The 22835-nt window shown below is 34.9% G+C and overlaps 1 protein-coding gene across 4 annotated transcripts in view; it reads right to left on the bottom strand.

The window, feature by feature from the left end:
* Nucleotides 1-44: 44 nt before the first annotated feature.
* LOC110442175 (uncharacterized protein C9orf84-like) overlaps nt 45-22835 on the bottom strand; it is a 33131-nt gene continuing 10340 nt past the window's right edge. For 3 of the 4 annotated variants that reach the window (XM_021485654.1, XM_021485653.1, XM_021485656.1), the window contains 21 exons: nt 21410-21554; nt 19871-19962; nt 19332-19586; nt 16613-16696; nt 16076-16249; nt 15644-15793; nt 14327-14500; nt 13774-13914; nt 12845-12996; nt 11564-11685; nt 10885-11069; nt 9153-9270; nt 8026-8244; nt 7593-7680; nt 6630-6764; nt 6111-6154; nt 4373-4475; nt 2495-4061; nt 1957-2231; nt 1105-1150; nt 45-802 (listed from right to left, as the gene is read on the bottom strand). In XM_021485654.1, the coding sequence (XP_021341329.1) occupies nt 714-802; nt 1105-1150; nt 1957-2231; nt 2495-4061; nt 4373-4475; nt 6111-6154; nt 6630-6764; nt 7593-7680; nt 8026-8244; nt 9153-9270; nt 10885-11069; nt 11564-11685; nt 12845-12996; nt 13774-13914; nt 14327-14500; nt 15644-15793; nt 16076-16249; nt 16613-16696; nt 19332-19586; nt 19871-19962; nt 21410-21554 (4358 nt within the window). In that variant the 3' untranslated portion in view covers nt 45-713. The remainder of the gene's footprint in view (nt 803-1104; nt 1151-1956; nt 2232-2494; nt 4062-4372; nt 4476-6110; nt 6155-6629; nt 6765-7592; nt 7681-8025; nt 8245-9152; nt 9271-10884; nt 11070-11563; nt 11686-12844; nt 12997-13773; nt 13915-14326; nt 14501-15643; nt 15794-16075; nt 16250-16612; nt 16697-19331; nt 19587-19870; nt 19963-21409; nt 21555-22835) is intronic. The other variant, XM_021485655.1, reaches the window with a different exon arrangement.

The following is a 22835-nucleotide window of genomic DNA, read 5'->3' as shown; positions in this document are numbered from 1 at the left end:
ATGTCAACAAACTGGTCTCAATATCAGTGGCGTCTCAAAGTATTATCATTATTTGGGCACTTGAATGTACAGGAAAGTCTAAGATTAGTGACATAAAATACTTCAGGAACCCTTACTGAAACTTCATATTACATGACTTGTACATAGTATATCAATCTAATATTGTTGATGATGAACGATTCACAATATCTAAAATGTTGACTGACAGACAAAGCACAGTGGCATAAGGCCATTTGACCACAGCTATATACCATGATTTATTTTAAATGCGAACTTTGTACAAATTTTGTTGAAAATATAAAACATTAAAATATTGGTTGACATGAAATAACTTGTATCAAACAAAATCTGTATTTTTAATGAGATCTACTGGTAAAAAGAGACTTCTTTTAAATTCCATAATGTTCCTCTTCCTGAATACAGTCAAGGAGAGTTATGAATGATGATGATTTCTTTGGTGAAAGAGTTATACAAAGCTTCCATAACTTTCTTAATTTTCTTTATTTGTTACTTTTGCATAAAATTTTAATACAGAATTAATTTTTGAAACATTCCTCACACAGTGAAAATTTGATATTGAAGATATACATATTCAAAGTAATGACGTTATGATAAGTAGAGTCATGTATGATAAAGCACCTCCAAGTCTAACAATGTACATGTAATTTTTACAAACTTCACATAACGTTATTCATGAATGTCCAGACAATTGTTTACTTCCCCTTGAACACCAATTTCGTCTGACCTCCTTTGGATCCCGGAACACGTTTATAGGATAGTTTCTTCTGTGTTGGAAATAATTCTGAAGAAAGATGTGATGCAACTATTATAAAGGCACAGGAAAAGCTTCATTATTATTGTTATCAAACTGTAATGGATCCTGATAATTCAACTTTGCAACAATTTACTAGTAAAGGATAAAAATCATTGTGAAAGTGTTCCATATTTTTACCAAACTGTCTACATTCCTATCCTGATGTCAAAGAACATTTCAAATATTAAAATCAGGAGATTTTTTTTAAGTGTAAGAGCTTTTTATATTATAATAAGATGTTAATAAAATTCAAGGTCTATTTAAGATTTTATGGACTCTAAAAATCTCACGTTTTGAAGGTCTTTGGTGAGACTGCAGGTTTGATTGGTGGTATATCTGTAAAAAACAAAAGATTACTGTATGGGTACAATATAGGCCTATCCTGCAATTTCTGTGGAAGCAAAATAAAGTTCTTGATTAAACACAACCAAGTTTGATGGATATCAGACTGAAACTGAAGGACATACTAGTTATCATGACAAGTTTGATTCAAGTACACGACGGGAAATCACGATGTAAATGGTCATACAGTAGTAGTAGCAATACATCTTTGATGTCTGCACAACTCTGTACATAAGTTATAAAAAAAATTGAAAGAATGGCTGGTTTTGAATGTTCCAATTCAATAACACAATAGCCAATAACACATTGCATCAATTTGTCTCAAATAAAATCACAACTGCAACACCAGACAAGTTTCGTGGAAACTAAAACTGAGGTACAAGTTTCTAATGTCCAAAATACACCGAAGGGCAATAACTCTGTAGATTATATTATTTTATCCGATAAACATGCACATCTACATCAGACAGTGGTTACTTCTACCAATTTCAAGAAACTGAATGGACGGTGAGGGATTGGTTGTCTGGACAAGAAGTTATTTGATACATAACACAGGCACTGTATCATGCGTCTCAAAGGTCGTAAAAAATGTTAAGACAATAAGCTCTAAATTTCGTTAAAATGGGATTGGACCTTTTTGTCTCATTTTGGGAAGGAAATATACCAATTGGGATGGAATGTTTTAGGAGTAAACTGCAAATTTTTGGACCAAGGCATAAATATGCAATACATTTTAGTTTCAATTGGGAATGGGGCCCATTATCAGCCCCAAAAAGTCCCCAGAAAAAGCACTGACTTACTGATTGAGTATGGTTATATCCATCATCAGAAGATTTGTCAAGATCCATAGGAGGAGAATCATAGGAAGACCACAGCGATGACTGGCCATCACACTGGGGAGTTCCGTATGTTTGCTGCTCAGAGCTATAATCCCCACTTCTCCCACTCATCTGTCCATCATATCCTGCATCATGAGAGTGCTGGGGATCATTCCTCTGTTGACTGTTCCTGGCAGTTCTGTCAGGGTTAGGTTGTAGTTGTTGATATTGTGGTTGTTGGTGAAGCTTAGACTGATCTACAAATTATAATATTTTTGAAAAGATGAATACCAGTGACAACAAATGTCTCTACTGTATTACACTGTATAACATAAATGGAAAGATAAATCTTGGAATTGTTTTTCATCATTAAATCACCATATGGTACAAAAATAAAAATACTGGAAATCAATATCTCTCTAAAATAACCTCTTTCTGTTGTGGAACTCTTTGGAGATAACCAATTGATGTCAAACTCACAACTAATATATATATATATTTTTTTTTTTTTCATACTGACTTTTCTTGGTGCTATCTTCCCGGGGTCGAGGTGGTGCCAAGCCGATGCTGACTCTACGGTGAGGTGGCCAAACAGAAGAACTTTTCCTTGGAAGCTCAGAACTGGTAGCCTTCTGAAGAATGTTCTGGGTTACAAGAGCCAAATCACCCGCAAATGATCTTTGACCATATGCAGGTTTCTTCACTTGACCTGGAGCAGCTCTGTTTTCCTGAAGTCTTTCATCGTAGTGAATTTTTCTACCAAACTGATCTTCTTCCATATTTCTTCCAGATTCTACAAGAATACTCTGTTTCCCTAAATTCCTATCCTCATTGAATTTCTGTCCATTGATGTTGTACATTATGGGTTGGTTCCCACAAGAAATATCGTGCTGAAGCTGTGAGTGGATTTCTCCTTGACTTGATCCTGCTACACACTGTTTTCTATGTGCTAATGTTGGTTGCTGCATTTGATAATCTAACTGTGATACTGGGCAGTAAGTTCCTTGAAGTGAATGATCAGTTTCTGTCAACCTTGAATCTTCCACTTCAGAATAGTAATTCATTGTTAAGAAATCTGAAGAAGTAATCCCATCTCTAGCACATTGTTGGTTTAGTGACTGGATATGGTTTCTGTCTTGATTATTATATATTCTATCCTCAACATATGCTGACTTTTTCCTTGCTTCGTCATACAGAACATTTCCGCTTGGATCAACAGAAAAAAATCCATTGGTATTCAATTTCTTTCCTTTTGCTTTTAAACGTCTGGTGACCTCCAAACTGACTGCTTGTTCAAAAGCATCTTCTACACATATAGGGTCCAAGCCTGCAGTGAGATGTCCATTTGGTGTCATATTCTGATCACTTTCAAATTGCTGAACTCCATGTTTAGGAAATTCTTCACAAGATCGCCTTGTGGTCCCATGAATTTCTTTGCGATTGTTCCATGTGTTGCCTTGGGGATTTCCGTAAGCAACCAAGTTTTTTCCTCCTATTTCAGCTTGTTGGAATTCATTGTGAGTGCTCCATGTATTTTCTTGAGGATTTGTGTTTGCAACCAAGTTCCTGCCTTCTATTTCAGCCCTTTGGAATTCATTTAATTTCAAAGATGGCTGTGATCCATTCAGAGACAAGATGTCTTCGCTGTCCTGTGTGGAGACTTGCTGGGTGTCCATTCCTATGTGTGGTTCCTGTGGTCCACCTAATACTTCCCCTGGAAAGTTCCTGCTTGGAAGAGCTATTAAGTTACTTTCAGTCGAATTCAATACTTGTTGATGCACAGAATCAATACACTGGTTGTACTGATAAGAAGATTTTCTTAAACCCTCCTTTAGATATTCTCTTTCAATATCAATACTTGGTTTGATATGTCTGTTCATGGCTATTGGTTCAGGTGGTAAAGTGTTATCAGTATTCAAGTGCTTCTGTCGTTGCAAGGGTGGGTTCCGACGGATGGTATGTGTTATTTCATCTTCTAATGTTGAGATGGAGTCTTCAACCAGCTCTGACATGCCAGTGAAATCATGAGAGGTTTCTTTACCCAAGCAATTGAGACCTCTCTCACTATGAACCATCTCTAGAAATGACTAGAAAATATACATCAACTATAAAAGGTCTGATACAAGTTCAATTTTATCAGTAAATATGAAGTGCAAGTTATTTAAATTTTAATTTAATTTAATTACTTATGCATTTTTGTATTAACCTTTAATCATGTTTATACATGTAGTTTCATAACTTGACAAAATTTATTATTAAGTTTAAGGCTCATGACACAATTCCTTCCTGACAAGGGAGATAATAGGGCATGTACTACTCATCTGCTTTGACTATAATAGATGTACTTGATATTTGACAATTGGCTAACAAATCAAAACATTTTATTCCTTAGACAGACCTTAAGGAACTTTGGTGGAATCCATGAAAACAAGATGACTAGTTCACTGTAAGAACTGGCAAAGAGTTCACTCAGAGACAGTTTCTGTAGGACAAGTTGAGCACTGCAAGAAAATGCAATGAAATCAAATGAATGGATTGATGGTTTATATTACAGGTGACAAATTTTGATACCTAAAGGTGTTATAGGACTTATATTACCGAAACATTACAAGTAAATAAATGAGGAACACTTTTATAGGAGATAATCCAAAATGACTTTTATGAGATGGGTCACAATTTGGTTAAAAATGCTGCTGGGATGTTGAGGAAATCTCGACTTTATTTTGGCATTTTTAAGATACTGCTCCCCTGATCCCCTGATAAATTAACATTGAAATAGCTAATAGTGAGATACAGATCATCAAATCTTAATATCAGCAAACTAAAGAAGCGATTCATAATAAAAAATGTTACTGTACACATTCCATAATAAATAACAAAAGCAACGCAGGCAACATCAAAATAATAATTAACAGGAAATTAAGTTAAACAAACACCTTGCACCTAGGGGCTTGTATTGCTAATATTCCTGGTCATTTGACATCTAACATTAATAACCTGCTTTCTGTCCTTTGATTATAGTGCCTTTAGGTGATAGTCCTTATTTACTTTAATTTTCATATTGAAAAAATAAACAAACTTGTGTACCTGGCAGACCAAATCAAACCAACTTGAATCTACATAACTAAACCTTGCGACTCTAAATATAAATTAGTTAATGTTATTTAACATAATACTTCTCCAGCACACACGGGCATACACACATAGGGTGATATTAGCCAGGTACATGGCATATGACTAGTAGTTATATTAGGGCCTGATAAGGCAGCTCCTACAAATTCCTCAAAATTGTATTGATTAATGTACATGCTAATTGTATTGATTGTATAAATTGTATGTCTGTGTACTGTAAAGCTCTTAAGAGTGGCTTATTCTAGCTAGATAAGGCGCTATATCAAATGTTGTATATTAGTATTATTATTTATTATTTATTTGAACAAAGTCGATAGCCCTCCATCAAAGCAAGCTATGGGCCAAATATGATAGCTACAATGTACAGGCTTTATACTTCATTAGATAAGAACGGCTGCTTGAGGTTTTTAACATATCTAACCATTGGAACCTGTAATTTATTTGAGGAAAACTGATATCTCATCAACGAAGCAAACTACAGACCAAATACCATGACATAAGATTTGAATAACATTTTCTCACATATGTGACCTTGAAAGTAAGTTAAATTATAAGACAAACTATAATCCTCCATTCCACTATCATACATGTCAAATATCATGTCTCTAGTCTTTCTGGTATTCAGAAGAAGTCATCCAAAGTTTTCAGTCCTGTAACCTTGAATATAGATGAAGGTTATTTTACATTTTGTTTGTACCATGCAGTGACCTTGAATATAGATGAAGGTTATTTTACATTTTGTTTGTACCATGCAGTGACCTTGAAAGTAGGTTCAGGGCATCTTTTTAATTGTCCTTCACAACAACAAACTACAGCTCAAAACTCTAGGCCTAGTCATGGTTATAACGAAGATGTTGCTGGAAGGAAAAACTGGATTCAAGTCCAACATCTGACCAGGTGTCCAAAGTTGCTTTGGCTTTGGCTCACTTGTAATTTGTCCCAGGTGATACATCAAAAGTAACTTTTCATGATAAACAAATTACTTAACAAACTCAAAGTCATACCTGAATGAGTTAAAACAAGGGAAAGACAGCAATGTTTTTTCCTCCTGTAAACAGTGGTAAACCATTCAAAATGTCTGGTAAATACACTATCAATGATGTGTTGTAGACTTATTCTCCTTAAATAATACAATTTTCCTTCTCAAATTTAAAATTTCCTAAATCAGGTGACTTAAAGTATTGTGAAATCTACACCATGACGGAAGTGTTACATTGAAACATGTTTGATCCGACTCCTAAGTATTCCAACAACCTCCATTATCCAACATATTTTTATCTCATTAATTTCCTATGAAAACTATCAAATAAGACCTGTGTATTCTGACACCCTGCGTCTTATATGATCTATACATCTCGTGTCGAAAAGGGTATCAGATTAGATATGATTTGACTATACATGTACAAGAAATAATTCTCTCAAGCATGCACATTATGTAAAGGGAGGTTAAGGATTAGAGCTTAAATGATAAAACTACTGTGGTGGATCAAATTATCTATAAACCTATCATCGATATGATTTACCTCACTGCACTCCTCCGTTAACCACGTTCTCTTTCCCCGACTCCCATCCTTCCTGACTGAAGGCATTCCTTCACTGGTATCACAGACGTTTCTCACAAACTTTGCAGCCTCACCAGCATTGTCACTAATGAATGTCTGGAGAAAAATGTTAATTAAACTTATTATTAGAGACCTACATTTTACTATATATAAACATGAAACATTTGTGTGTACTTTATTTTGTTTTGCTTTTGGCTTTTGGTTTTATCAAGTTTAATGTCCTATCAACAGTTAAGGTCATTTAAGGACGTGCCTCCATGTGTGTTGTATATGTGTGTATGTGTGTATGTGTGCTGGTGACTGTACTTTCTTTAGCAGTTACAAAAACAAATTATTTTAATTAAGGATCCTCAATACGCAATGTACCACTGCCAAAAACTTTAACTTTGCATTGAAAACAAAGTAGAGATATTTAGCATTTCTTAAAGATTATAACCATACCCTGAGGAACTTTCATAAACTAAATAATGTCTGTAAGACATAAATGCCCACGCTCATGGACGGGACGGGACGGGATGGACATGGGCAACACTATACGCCCCTCCATTTTATGGCGGGGCATACAAACTTAAATCGATGGCTGATATGTGTAAACTTAGTTGTTATTTGTGGTTTTAATTTGTTGCTGTGAAAGAAAAGACACAGTAAAAGACTTGTATTAAACAGTTAATATATTTCTGTTCTTTATCTCACGCCTTAATTCTTTTCTTAATGTACAAAGATAAATAATCATTGATTTTTTCCATTGTTAAGAGTGCAATTTTTTGTATTAAAAGGGTACGATATTTTGTGTGAGCATGCACATTTTTTACATAACCCTTAGTGAAGGACAAAGATTTGAAATTGAATTAGCTGGTATTAAAGGTGAATCTTAGTCAGAAAATTGTCATCAGTGCTCATTTTAAGAATGGGAAAAAAAATTACTTGGACAAGAAATTCTTGTTTTCTAGCAGGATTTCCAACTGCAGCTTGAAACCGATTGATGTTCTCCAAACAGGAACTGTGCTTTTTGCTGAAAAAATAATAAAGCATGTACCATATTATGTGCATGTATGTACTTTAAATTTATCATTTTCAAAACTTTGATCATTGTTGACAAGCATTATGACAGCATTGACAGGAATTATAAAAGCTCATAGATAATTGAGATATGGTATGTAGTTGATTTCACACATGATCAAAACATGAGTGTTAATGCAATTACAAAGTACTAATCAGCAATTAGTACTGGTTCTGTTTACTTCATTCCTATATGCAGCATATTTGTATGAATGGCAGAGACAAAAACTATAACAAGTTAGATACATGTATATGATTTACAAAAAATTACAAAAAATTACATTAGAATAATTTTTACCTTTTTTGGTTACTGTAGAACACTATATAGCAGGTTGTGAATTTGAGACTGAGTGTGATTATCTTCGAGTGGAAGAGCTCAGATTGCCACACTTCTGCCATGTCTTGTAATGGTTGGACAACCACACAGGTTTTTTCATCTATCACCAAGTCTGCAAAGTACATCTCATCAATACTCTTGATCTGGTCATAGTCACGCTCCAGAATCAACAAATTATGTCTGCAATTGAAACAAAACTGAAGTCTGTCAGTAAGATACACTACTTTGTATGCTCTATAACTGCTGTGGTAATCACACTATGATCAAAGAATAATGTCACTGCTGTTTATCATAATCCAGTTGTCTAAATCTTTTATTTGTGGATAATTCCACAGGGGCATGGATCGCTTTACTTGTAATATAAAAAAAATAGGGGTCTCCTATGTTAATATGGATCGCTTTACTTGTAATTTAAAAAAATAGGGGTCTCCTATGTTAATATGGATCGCTTTTCTTGTAATATAAAAAAAATAGGGTTCTCCTTTACTAATATATATATTAGTATCGGAAACCCCTATTTTTTTATATTACAAGTAAAGCGATCCATGCCCCTGTGTAATATAGCAATTCAAATTAAAAACATATAATGAAGTCTTTCTGTACTTTTCAGAAGAATAATTATGCATCCATTTTTTAACAAGGAAAACAAATTTGATGATAAACATTTTATTAATTTGTTATTTGGATTCATAAAGAAAATAATGTTCAGATTAGAAAACATACTCATCAGTCTGAGGCCTACCGATCAGAGTCAATAGCACAAATCACTGACATAACCATGACTACAATCCAGCCAATGAGGTCGTGTCATTTTATATTCCCATTATCCCATAGAGACAAATAAAAGTTAAAATAGTATTACTCGCCAAGTTTTAATACTTCTGACCTCTGTGACCTTGAAAGGGTGTCAAGGTATTTCATTTTAACAAATCTAGAAGCTAAATTTTATCATGCATCCTAAGTATTCTGTGACCTTGAAAGTGGGCAAGCAAGACCATGTTTTATTTGAACCCTTCACTTTAGACATGTGAGATAAACACCATAAAAAACAATTGAAAGGCACTTCAGTTTAACTTGTTATAACCGACCTTGTTTCCAGCAGCTGCAGTAACTCTGGTCTGGAGGTGAGATAACGTGACCCAATGATGGTGAGTGGTGCACACATATCCTTGTTTTGAGGCGCCATATGATTTTCAGTGCTGGAATCTAAACAACAACCAAGAGAACCATTATCTCAATTACTGCAAACTGCAATAAACTAGTGATTTTTTTTATGGTGTCAGATGTAAAATTCTCTTTGCTTTTAGCACAAACTTAAAAATCCTTTTTTTATATGCATATAACAATTTTGGTGCATTTGTAAAATTTGTTTTTGGAAATCCTATCTATTTTAAAAGGTGTCGCAAAGATGATGGCCTAAACAACATTCTAAAACAAATGTTAGCTTCGTGTTGCTAAAGCCTTCAATGGTGCCAAAATATTTGGAAATTACTGAAGATTTATTTTAGTCAGCAATTTAATTGTAGCCATTTATACAATTGTGATGCTAAGTTGTGAAGGAAACGCTTTTATCAGCCCAGAAGGTATAAGATTTAGAAATGAGATCCCGTGAAATGCTCAAATAGAGTCAAATAAAACTGTTCAAGTAGTTTTATTTCACAAACTAAGACAAACTGTACCTCAAGGTAAAGATTTCAACATTTGCAGGAGTTGACTCCCCTTCATCGGCAATGTCATTTATGTGTTCATTATAGCAGTACATGAACAAAACACTTAAATAAAGTAAAATCTCCAAATGATGTCCCTATATACATGTAATTAGATTTCAATTATTGCCACCGTTTTCAAGGTTACCTTTTGCTCATTTTTTATTTTCAACAATTTCTTTATAGATAGGTTTCCTTCAGTAATAAATTCCAACCCCCTCTTAATGCCAAACGTCAGGATTGACTGATGGCAATATAACGAGGTTTAGTGATGTACAGTAAAACACTGTTGTTATGCCACCCGTTAAACCGCCAAACTTGCATATCGCCATTAATTTACTCAGAACGGATTCCCCCCCGACACTTATGCACCCGTTGTAACGCCAAACACGCATACCGCCATCCACCATCATATTTCTAAAACAAATGGTTAAAATCACAATATTTTGACCTCTTTAAATACCGCCAATTTGAGTCAAGTACAGGTATATCACGATGACAGGAATATTACGTACGTGTGCACATGCATTGTATTGTTACATGTAACTGCCGACTGACCAGGTATATCAGCTGTATGGTTGTACACACATGAAATTGTTGAACCATAGCTAGACCTTTGTTGTTTCTACAGGTAAGTTTTACTGCAGAAATTATGATGAATAAATCTCACTTCTGCAATTTACTTACTATTTGTTGTTTTTCAACCCAGTTAAGTTGTTGTGGACAATGACATTATCAAAACTGTCACCACACACAAACTTAAGACTATGAAGACGACGATAACACGGAAGTGAACATAGCTTCGCCTCTTACTAAATTCTGCATCGAAATTGTCGGGATATCACAGCTTTAATTAAACATTATTTGTGTGTGACACTTCGTGTATACATATTGTGATTTTGTTTTCCATGTTCACATTTTTGATAAATTTAAATATTAAACAATTTAAAAAAAAAAAAGGATTTTGAAGTTTATTATCATTTTTTTAAAGTATAAGTTCAGTTGGTGTGTGAACACTTGGGTTCAAAACAGTAAACCTGATATACCGCCAAACTCATTATACCGCCGAAATCAAAGAAGACAGAAGGTTTTACTGTACTGATACCAGTCTTACCTGCAGGGACATCTTTGTTTTTAACACTAAAGGAAATGAGAGGTAGACTGTGTGCTTTACACAAGTCCTGTAGTACAGTGTCATCGCCAGAATCGTCATAATCCATCACAACCGTAAACAAGCACCAGGGAAACTCGGTGAAAAGCTCACTTCTGTGTGATATCAAACAGGTCACTGACTCAAGCCTTTGGACAGAGAAATCATAATAATGGCACAAAATTGTATAATGATTCAATTAGTTACAATTGATTTTTATATTAAAAAAAATCTGTATCAAATCTGAAAATAGCAAAAGTAATTTTCTAAGTCCTTAGGTGTTAAATGTAGGTATAAATCTACTTTACCGTAAATAAAGTTTGTTAAATTTACTCTTGGTATATTTTGAGTAATTAAAGATTTCCACTGGTACAGTATCTTTAATAAACTTCAATCTACTCTTGTAAAAGTAAGCATTATAAATTATTGCACACCAATACCAGTCTAAGATAAAAAAAAAAAAAAATTTTTTTATCACATGTCAGATATTTTTCAGACAAAACTTTTCCAAACGAAAAAGAAAAGGACTCCTCTAGCAGCTATAAACCTTGATAATTAAAAAGAAATGTTAAAATAAACTGTGTATTTATGTCACCTGTACATGTATTTTTGCTTTTCATGTTCAGTTAATGATGATCTTTACCTTTTCGACAATTCTCCCGACAAGTCTGTGAGAAGATCAGCCTTCACACCTGATCCACCACGCACAAAGTCTCTCAGGCAACACTTCAGACTCATACGCTCCTGGCCAGTTACAATCAAGATCTAGCAAAACCAAATCCAAAGGGAATATTTAAAGTACATCTTGCATCTTGTATTTTAAGATTTACTGTACCGAAATAATAAAAACTCATTTATAGCATAGCAATCTATACCTACTGTGCCACATTAATTAAAATATTTGCATGGGTGAGAAACACACACACTTTCTGTATTTTAACATTGGGTCCTTTTAGAGAGGAAACAAAACCCCACCAATAACTAGAAAATGCTTGTTAACATACAAGGTATATACCTTGCTCCTGCTGTGATGGAAACAAAGCTAAATAAAAAGTCTACCTTTATAAGTCAATGAAATCGAAAATACCGATCACAGCGACATACACTGCCTACTTTATTTGACATATATTTGTGTAGTTCTCCTCAAAGTGAATTTTGATGACTTTTAATATAAAGAGTTAGGAGCTAAACACAAAGTCTAATAAACCAATACATGTTGGTAGGATTGACGCACAGACAGATGAACAATTTAGACAAACACTTTAAATGACCCATACACAATGTTAGCTTTTGTTTAGTATGGAAAAATAACAAATAATGTAATAAACAACGCTTTTGTATGGCTCGAGTATAAAAGAATATAATAATAAATGTTTGGATCTTTTAAGCTGATTCTGTAGAAAACCTTATTGTAGTTTTCAAGGAGTGGTACAAAATATTTATGAACACAGCTGTACAAATGAATTCACCATTCAGGCACTGCAATGTCATCAAACAATCATGAATACTAAAACAATTGGTTTGCAGAATTCACCCTGGCCTAGCTAGCAAGAATGATCAATCACTAGAAAATGTCNCATTTTGTGGCGGGGGCATAAAAAGCCATGTATGGTGTGGCTTTGTATCAAATATAATTATTTTCTAATCAAGTCTTAATGTTTGACCTTTGAATAGTCTATACACTTTGCATAATGACCTTTACTACAGTCAGATTGGAAAGCTGATTACGCGCGAATATGCAGAAATAATCATATACTATATAAAATTACAATCAGACCAACATTATCTAAGTGTAATCAAATTTAATTGTAATACTCATATTATTTGTTCACCAAAGCTTCAATCTTAAATAAGATTATGACAAGGAAAACAATTAGAGTCGTGTGGTTCTTTATTAAATATAGTATTTTTGGAGTTAGTTAACCTTTTCTTTTGTTCCATCTTGGTCTTTGGTTGATTTCTGCAGCCTTTCATTGATATGACAATACAATGAGACTAATTTTGGATGGAAAATTCTTCTCTGGTTGAAATTGCATTTAAGTTGAAAAAGCTTTTTCCTCATATCATCCAAGCAATCTGTAACATGAATAATACATTAGGTTTTCCCATGGCACTGAAATGACTGTAACCTTGAAACAGAGGTAAATATTAATACAGACCTTTGTCAAATATATTTGTACAAAGAATTTAAAAAAAAACCAGACTGACAGCGCGATCATTATTATATCATATATTCTGAAAACTTTTGTATTACAAACTTGAACGTCTTGAATACCCGGATCATTTAGTTATATGTACATTTATTCCTGTAAACCTCAACATTTTTCAACAAAGAGAGCCATTCATTAAGACCTCAAGGCAAAGGGTACAGTACTACCTGTTAAAACCGTCAAGATTCAATGGAGAACTCTCCCTTCTGTACAGAATTGTCTGGCTTGGAGTTAGCTCTTGCCCAGGTATTTATTTCTCATTTAATGCTGTGCAATTTAATTCCTAAAGAGCAACACCAGTATACTGTAGGGTTTTGCAAAAGATGGATCTCAACTTCAACCTTAGTTTTTGGGGTATTTTTTCTCAACCTTTTCTTTCAAATACTCAAAATTAAAAACAACTTTACTTCTGTTAAATGCATTGCAGCATGATCGAGGTTTAGATTTATAGGGAATACTTCAGTAGAAAATTACTTTTTATTGTAATGGCAATGCTCACTCTCCTGTTTCCTATATTTGTTTTAATAAAATTGACTCTTTTGACCTTGAAGTTCAAATCAGTCAAATTTATTTAAATATACCTTAAAGCCATCTAACAGGCACTAATTCAGCATCTGAAATAGTATTTTTTATTATGACTTACTTTTTAAGACTGATTGGTATTTCTCCTGCATGGACTTGATGTGAGACAGGGCAGATTCAAAACAGCAGTGGATGAGGATATCTCTCGCCCCACACAGAATGTGTAAAGCAACAGTGGCCTTGTATGTATCACACTTAGTACCTATAATATAAATAAATGGAAATGTCATCGATTAACTTGGAATCACTTATTGGAATGGGAGCATACAATTTACAAATCATGGAATAACACATCATATACCCCCCTAAATATATCACACATCAAAGCCGTGTTACACTGCCAGCATTTTCCCGGCACAATGTTTGTGCTGTAAAGAGTTTTAAATCAATGAGAAAGGGGGGAATAAGCAAATAATAAATAAAAAACCATCTTCAAGCAATGACTTATGAAGACATCAAAAACATCAGCAAAGTGGCAAATGAAATAATCAGGGGTGTAACAATATGAGATTTTAATGTTATATTTGGTGATTTTTTTCTGCAAAAATGAAATACGTATACTAAGATTTAATTACAAGTGCATAAAATAAAATTCACATCTACAGAATATTTACCATCTTCTTTGTTATCTTCAAGACATTTTTCGTTCTGTTTTACAAGAAACCTTGCATTGTCCGGTGTGAGATCTGAGAAGTTGTTAGGGAGGTACATGCCCTTACTTCCTCTTAGGGCAGCCATGAAATAGGATGCCTGGTCCTCAATGATCTCCAAGACAGAGGCAAAATCACCTTCAAATACAGACAGAGGCAAAATCACCTTCAAATACAGACAGAGGCAAAATCACCTTCAAATACAGACAGAGGCAAAATCACCTTCAAATATAAACAGAGGCAAAATCACCTTCAAATACAGAGATAATATCTGCTTCATGCAAATACAGACTGAGGCAAAATCACCATCAAATACAAACAGAGGCAAAATCACCTTCAAATACAGAGATGATATCTTCTTCATGCAAATACAGACAGAGGCAAAATCACCATCAAATACAAACAGAGGCAAAATCACTTCAAATACAGAGATAATATCTTCTTCATGCAAATACAGACTGAGGCAAAATCACCATCAAATACAGACAGAGGCAAAATCACTTCAAATACAGAGATAATATCTGCTTCATGCAAATACAGACTGAGGCAAAATCACCATCAAATACAGACTGAGGCAAAATCACCATCAAATACAGAGAGAATATCTGCTTCATGCAAATACAGACAGAGGCAAAATCACCATCAAATACAAACAGAGGTAAAATTACTTCAAATACAGAGATGATATCTTCTTCATGCAAATACAGACTGAGGCAAAATCACCATCAAATACAGAGATAATATCTGCTTCATGCAAAAACAGACAGAGGCAAAATCACCTCACCATCAAATACAGACTGAGGCAAAATCACCATCAAATACAGACAGAGGCAAAATCACCATCAAATACAGAGATAATATCTGCTTCATGCAAATACAGACAGAGGCAAAATCACCATCAAATACAGACTGAGGCAAAATCACCATCAAATACAGACAGAGGCAAAATCGCCATCAAATACAGAGATAATATCTGCTTCATGCAAATACAGACAGAGGCAAAATCACCTTCAAATACAGAGATAATATCTGCTTTATGGAAATACAGACAGAGGCAAAATAACCATCAAATACAGACAGAGGCAAAATCACCATCAAATACAAACAGAGGCAAAATCACCTTCAAATCAAACTCATGTACTCGTGAAAAATATCAAAATATAAGCCACACTGGTGAAATATATTTATTATTACTGAAAACACCATTAAATATCCTTTATATCTCCTTACATCACACAGCACAGCTATACCCATACAAACAACACAAAAAAATACTGATACCTTGTATAGTCACAGGGACAGTTCTGTGATCCCAAGTTTTCTGTTTCTTCTTGGGCATAACTGCACCGATATTCTGAATGTCAAGATCTGAAGGTGACATACAGGGACTGTCTGTTCTCATCGTCTTTGCTGTAACAGGAACATTTTGACCTGTTGGAAATGATTTATATGTTATAGGCAATCGCTTCATATTTTATATTGGTGTAATATCACAATGCATTAATGTTTTGAAATATTTTCAGGTCGTATGACCCAATATATATGTACAACTGGAGTTATACTGATATCTTAAAAAAACACAATGATTCCTGATTAACGTGTGGGTGGGGGCGCATTAATGATTTGCAAGGATTCATTTGTCAAATGGAGACCTTGATCATGATAGCATTAAAAACCCTGCATAAACAAAATGTGACAGTATAATCAGCTTACTTCTGGGTTTCTGCGTCTTAGTATTGGTCTTGTCAAAAGATTTACTGGAATCCTGCCTCTCCATGGAACCACACTGGACGTAGCTACGCAGTAGTAGAAAATCACTCAGAGGATCCACTCCAGCCTTGCTCAGTTCTTTAGGCCTCAATAGTGGACGTGGTTTCCATGCCTTAGCTTTGAGAAAACTTGTTTGAAATACTAATGGGAAAAGGGAGTTTTTTGGGTGTTTTTTTGTGACTCCCCAACTCACTCCTACCCATGGCAACTTTTGTACTCCCCCCTCCCCATCTATCTTCTCAATACTGATTTTATCAACATATTGCTTTATGTTAATATACAATTATTTTCCTTAATTCACCGCAATTGTTTACCAACATAAATTAATATCTACAGTGTACTATAAATTTAATATTTCATTTTCAAAATCAACTTGAGCTTTGATATGTCACAACACAATTAAAGGAAAAATTTAACATCTGTGCAGTATTGAATTTGCAGTTTCAAGACCGAAACATGCAGTGCATATTGACTAAATACCTTTTTCTTCTTTCTGTTTGTTTTCAATAATATCTCCATTCAACACAAGTGAAGAAACTTCTTCCAAAACTGCATCTTTGTCCTCTAATAAAAGAATCACTTTAATAAACGTTACGTACGGTTTAATAAAAAAAAATTGTATTTCATTACAGGCAGAAAAATTGTAGAAACTATTGACATAAACATTGTTTTAATAGGACTTTAAACAAGAGGCCCAGAGGGCCTGTAACGCTCACCTGGATATCTAAGCAATAATAGCAAAATATTCTCCTTATAAGATCCATTGGAATGGGCCAGACCCCAAGGCCAAACCTTGTGAATGTAGCATATCTGTATGAGATTGTTCATGCCAAGCAAGTTCATCTATGGTTATGGGGTGGGGATCTCAATTGTTTCCAAGCTGTGACTAAGAAACTATGTCCCTAGGGTTGTGGCCAGACCCCAGGGTCAATTCTAATATCATAACAGCATTTATCTCTTTATGCCAAGCATTTGTTTATATAATTTTGGGGTGGGGATCTCAACCGTTTCAAAGTTATGACCCAGGAGTTAAATTTGAAAGGGTGGGGCAGATCCCGTGGTCAATTCTAATATCATGACAGCATTTGTCTCTTTATGCCCAACAATTGTATATATAGTTTTGGGGTGAGGATCTCAACTGTTTCAAAGTTACGACCTAGGGGTTAAGTTTGCAAGGGTGAGGCAGATCCCGGGGTCAATTCTAATATCATGACAGCATTTGTCTCTTTATGCCCAACAATTGTATATATAGTTTTGGGGTGGGGATCTCAACTGTTTCAAAGTTATGACCCAGGGATTAAGTCCCAAGGGTGGAGCCAGACCCAGGAGCTATCCTGGAAGCATATGTGCATTCTTCTCTTTATACTCATTAGTTGTATATATGGTTATAGGGTGGGGATCTCAACCATTTCCAAGTTATAAACTATTTTTGGCCCCACCCCTTAGCCGGTGGGTCAGCCCCACTACTTGTACAATTTTAAATCCCCACCTCCCATGAATTTTGAATCCCCACCTCCCATGAATGCTTCCGACCAAATATGATTTATATCCAGAGCAAAGTTCTACAGAAGAAGTCGTTTATAGCAATGAAGACAAATTGCCACCTTTTTGCCCAGCCCCTCAACCCCCTGAGGGGTGGCCCCACCATTTGTATAATTTTGAATCCCCACTACCTAGGGAAGCTCCCAGTCAAATATGGTTGATATTCATCTTTTGGTTCCAGATCCAGAGAAGAAGTCGCTTAAAGCAATGTAGCAAAATAGCCCCTTTTGGCCCCGCCCGTCAGCCCCCTGGGGGTCATCCCCACCATTTGTACAATTTTGAATCCCCACTACCTATTGATGCTTCCAATCAAATATGATAAATATCTATCCCATAGTTCTACAGAAGAAGTCGTTTACATCAATATAGCCAAATTGCCCCCTTTTTGCCCAGCCCCTCAGCCCCCTGGGGGGTCAGCTCCACCATTTGTACAATTTTGAATCCCCACTACCTATTGATGCTTCCAATCAAATATGATAAATATCTATCCCATAGTTCTACAGAAGAAGTCGTTTACATCAATATAGCCAAATTGCCCCCTTTTTGCCCAGCCCCTCAGCCCCCTGGGGGGTCAGCCCCACCATTTGTACAATTTTGAATTCCCACTACCTAGGGATGCTTCCAGTCAAATTTAGTCAAATTTCAATCGGTGGTTAAGAAGAAGTCGTTTAAAGAAATTGTTGATGAACGGATGACGGACGCCACGGTATGAGCTAAAAAAAGGACCAAAACTGTTTTTGGGTAGCATTATATATGGATATCATTTCCTTTAAATACAGAAATCATGATCTTGAATTCTGACCAAACATTTCTTTAAACAGTAAGTGTTACACAATTTAAGCCTATTGCCCAATGTATTCATAGAAAACATCTTGAGGGATAGAAGTGTGAGCATATAGCACAGACTTTGTTCCCTTGTACGATTATTACCAAGCTGGATTTTGGCATTGGTTGGATGTGAAAATTCATGCAAGATTTAAACACCCTTACATGTGTTAATCTATATAAAGAATAATGTAGCTTAGTGTTATTGATTGCCTGACTTTAAATTGAAAGAATGAAGCACATGCATAAAACATGATTCTTTCCTAAAGTGATCTAACCTTTTTTCAATCGGCCCTGGAATTTCTAAATGTATCAATACCAGGTAACCTGAAGTTAATTGATTGATTTTCTTCAAAAGCAATAAAAACCTGACTGCTTTGACCTTCAGCAACTCCAGCTCATTAATAGATAAGCCTAATAGTTTATTAGTCAAATGTTTTTCCTGTATATTTAGGAATTTTCACCTCACTTGCACCAGGAAGTTTTACCATAATGATTTAATCATAGGACTCATCTCTGTTCTAATTATAAAATTGTTTCAATGCATCTTTGTACAAATTGTGTATAAAGTTTAAAAAACAATTCTGTCAAATATTTTAAAACCAAAACCTGTGGTAATAATTGACATAATTCCATTTTTGAATGTGATGGAATATCCAATCCCCCCCCCCCCCCCCACACACACACACACAAAAGGATGGGTCCCCTGGGGGATGGGGGTTAAGAAAATCACTGCAGCATGTCCTTGTCTAAAAATTGTAAATATACACTTTTGTATAAATACAACCTTCACATGCAGCCAATGCTACACATACTCGCTAGTTTTACTTGCCAAATAAAGCTGTAGAAGTGTATTTTTTGAACTGTTCAACTGGAGAGTCTGCTGTTGTGGGGCACTTGTTGTGACAGTCTGCCTCTTTCAGTCTTTCCACTTGACACCCCTTCATCTTCGCTGCAGCCACAGATATTGCATCCCAACACAAACATAGCTCAATCTTGCCAAGGTCCTCATCAGCTTTCAATTTCAGCATTTCCTTTGCTTTATTTGGACCAATGTCAATGTCAAATGTCGGCTTACCCTCAAATTCTATAAAACAATTTTTTTCTCTTAAATAGGTTGTTTTTTTTGTTTTTTTTTATAAATATTGTATTATCATATTAGTGTGTCACCCTGGACTTTGCAGAAATAGTGCATTAATCATTAAAATTATAAGCTTAGCAAATTTATTATCGGACTAGTACTCTGATGCTGAAATCAATTTCATAATAAAAAGCTTTTATTTTATGAAGTATCATGCAACTTATCTACATTTTGTATTTAATTTTCGTTATGCCTGCATCCCTAATACAAAGATTATTTCATGAGGGTACCTGGCAGTCTCAGTGATAAAACATCATCCAAATATCTTTCATGCTGCCAAATTTTCCAAACAATATTTTCTTTTTGTGCTGGTGTAAGTAATCTGAAATGGCAGAATAGTAATAGAATAGTGTGTTAATGTATTGTTACTGAAAGTGAAAGTAAAGGCTTCAGATGCGAACAATAAAATATTCTTTTTACAAACCATACTATGTTGAATATGAAGGCATCAGAAACATTCCTTTGCTTGCTTGAATACAATTTTTGTTTTCACAAGATGAACCTTGATTTACAAAGCTGTGATGAAAAAGGCTTTTCGCCACTGACAAATAGCTTTGTTGAACTCTTGACCTGTGGACAGGGTTCCTTTTTTCACTAAACACCAATATGGACATTAATTTCCATAAAGTTCTCTTAGATCTAAGGTAAGGTGTAAACAATGACCACTGACTAAAACTTTTCATTCTGCAAAGACTTTTTTTATCAACTTTAAAATCAAAATACTTTTATTTATCAATCAATGGTTATGACAAAATAAAGGTTAGACTGCTAGATGACATGTTTAATAAACAACAAAAGTCACATGGGCCTGAATCAAACACCTGAAATCCTTTTAGGGGGTATATCCATACAGAAGACTATTTTTTTTCCCTTTTAGTTATAGACTTCAATGTCCATATTGGTGTTTAGTGAAAAAAGGAGCCCTGCCCACAGGTCAGAGTTCAACAAAGCTACGGTATATGTCAGTGGCGAAAAAACTTTTTCATCAAGTCCTTCTAAATGGAGTTACTCTTTTAAAAAATTATCCCAATTTCCTTGGGCCCTACCCTTTGGGCTCTACACTCATTAGTTATAAATACAAAACCTGAATGATACATGTGCACAATCAACTAGACAGAACCATGTCTTGCTTTCTAATGCACCTACGTACATGGAGCTGTAGTGGTACAGTACTGCACACCTTCCATGGATGGTGCTGGCACACTTCAAGCTCCATTAAAGTATCAGTTAATAGTTTGGAAATTATAGCGTATATCAACTTTATTGAAAACAAGGTAAGGCAAAGTATTGCAAACCATCCACAGTCCTTCAAATCTGGACAGATTCGGAAATGAACAATGGGCCATAACTCTGTATACTGTGGGAGACAAGATTTAATTAAAATCATTACCAGAAATTAGCGACATTCAACCATTATTTGAGAAGCTTGCATACAAAAGTTGGCAATTTTAGTTGACATGATATATGAGATTTGTCCAAGACAAACTTATAAAAGGACATAACTGTGTGTATAGGGGGAACAAAACCATATTTTAGCATGGGGCACTATGCCATTCCATGAGGGACTTACATACAAATTTTTTGCAATTGTATATGTGTCTATAAGTACACAAATTATGTCCCAGACAATGTGACACACAGACACTGACTGATGAAGTGCTATGTCTAAAATTCTATCTGTTAATACAGATGAGAGGCTAACAAGCTTAAAGAATATTTGTATAGATGTTTTTTTTCCCATTGTTATCGTGTCGTAATTTCAAGTATACCTATTGTCGTCCTCTATTAGGGGATGTGAACGCAGCTGGGCTAGAGACTTTTTCAGATCACAGTTTGGCAGTTGTTGTACACGTGGGCCAACCATGGGAGAATCCAGCAGGGCTTTCTTCATGTCTATATCTTCATCACCTAATTCTTGGGGGGAAAAGAACAACATAAACCCCATTAGTTTAGAAATCTTATCACAGCCCATTATTTACTATTTTTGCACCTCGCACCAGACTGCCACTGACTGAGATTGACCATTCACAATAACATGATGGTCGGTAGATTTAATTGGTCATTTTATTATTATGACATAGTAATTCAATTACACCATTAATAGAATGGCATTGATAGCCCTATACAGATCACTTAATTTCTGTAGGGGGTCAATGAGTCACTATAGGACTAAAAGTGTAAACTGCAGTTGTAGGAGATTAAGTGTTGTACACCAGCTGACATTGAATCTTTAGAAATTAATATGCATCTATGTATGATGTGAAAATATGACAATTCCGTCTTTGCATATTGCAGAGTTATTTTCTCTTGGGAGCAGGTATTGATTGTTACGTCACTTGTTTGTGAGAGTAACGTCATCAATTTTTGAGAAAACGACGTAATTTTCTCACACAAACCCATGACGTAACAATCAATACCTGCTCCCAAGAGAAGATAACTCTGCAATACGCAAAGATGGAATATATATATGGCAGATTCTGAGAAAAGCTGAATCAAGCATTACAACTGGCATGATAATTTTGATCAATCTGAATGCCATGCAGCTAGATAAACATATGGATGGATCATAATTTTTCAAATAAATATTTTTCAATCAATACTATTTGATAATATGCACATTACTTTACTTATGAATTTCTGTTAGCTAAAATAACCTCAAGCTGTAATTTATATTTACCCTAATATAGAGGATTCTTGTTTTTCTGGTCTCTCTTTTAATTGATACATATTCTACAGGAGAGATCTACAGCTCCCGCCCAACCCCCGTCTTCCCTGATGGATTCCTGTTAACCTCGGTCTTTCTATTAATTAATATCCTTATATCGTCCCAGAGTAAGGATAGTTCCCGGCATGAAACATTCCTATCTTCTTCAATCTCCCCTTTAATTAATTTCCATACATATTCCAGAGAAAGGAGTTACTGACAGATTTATGGATGAAACCTCAGACATATAGTTTACATGTAGTTCAGGGATGCATTCAAGAAAGAAAATGTTAAGAACACAACTGAATGCCAATGGTAATATTGTAAAGTCTTGATCAGAAATACACACAATGTTTTCACTATTTTTACATTTTAAACTGACTTTACAAATTAAACCTTGGCAAACTTTAATATGTGAGAAAGTTTCCCTCATTGACTGCAGACTGGATAAAACATGTCCAAAGGCATTTCAATTCTCAGTCAGGAACCAC

This window comes from Mizuhopecten yessoensis, unplaced genomic scaffold (genome assembly GCF_002113885.1).
Source record: "Mizuhopecten yessoensis strain PY_sf001 unplaced genomic scaffold, ASM211388v2 scaffold716223, whole genome shotgun sequence".
NCBI classification, from domain to species: Eukaryota; Metazoa; Mollusca; class Bivalvia; order Pectinida; family Pectinidae; genus Mizuhopecten; species Mizuhopecten yessoensis.
The sequence above is the reverse complement of the archived record's forward strand: the minus strand, read 5'-3'. Positions and strand labels throughout refer to the sequence as shown.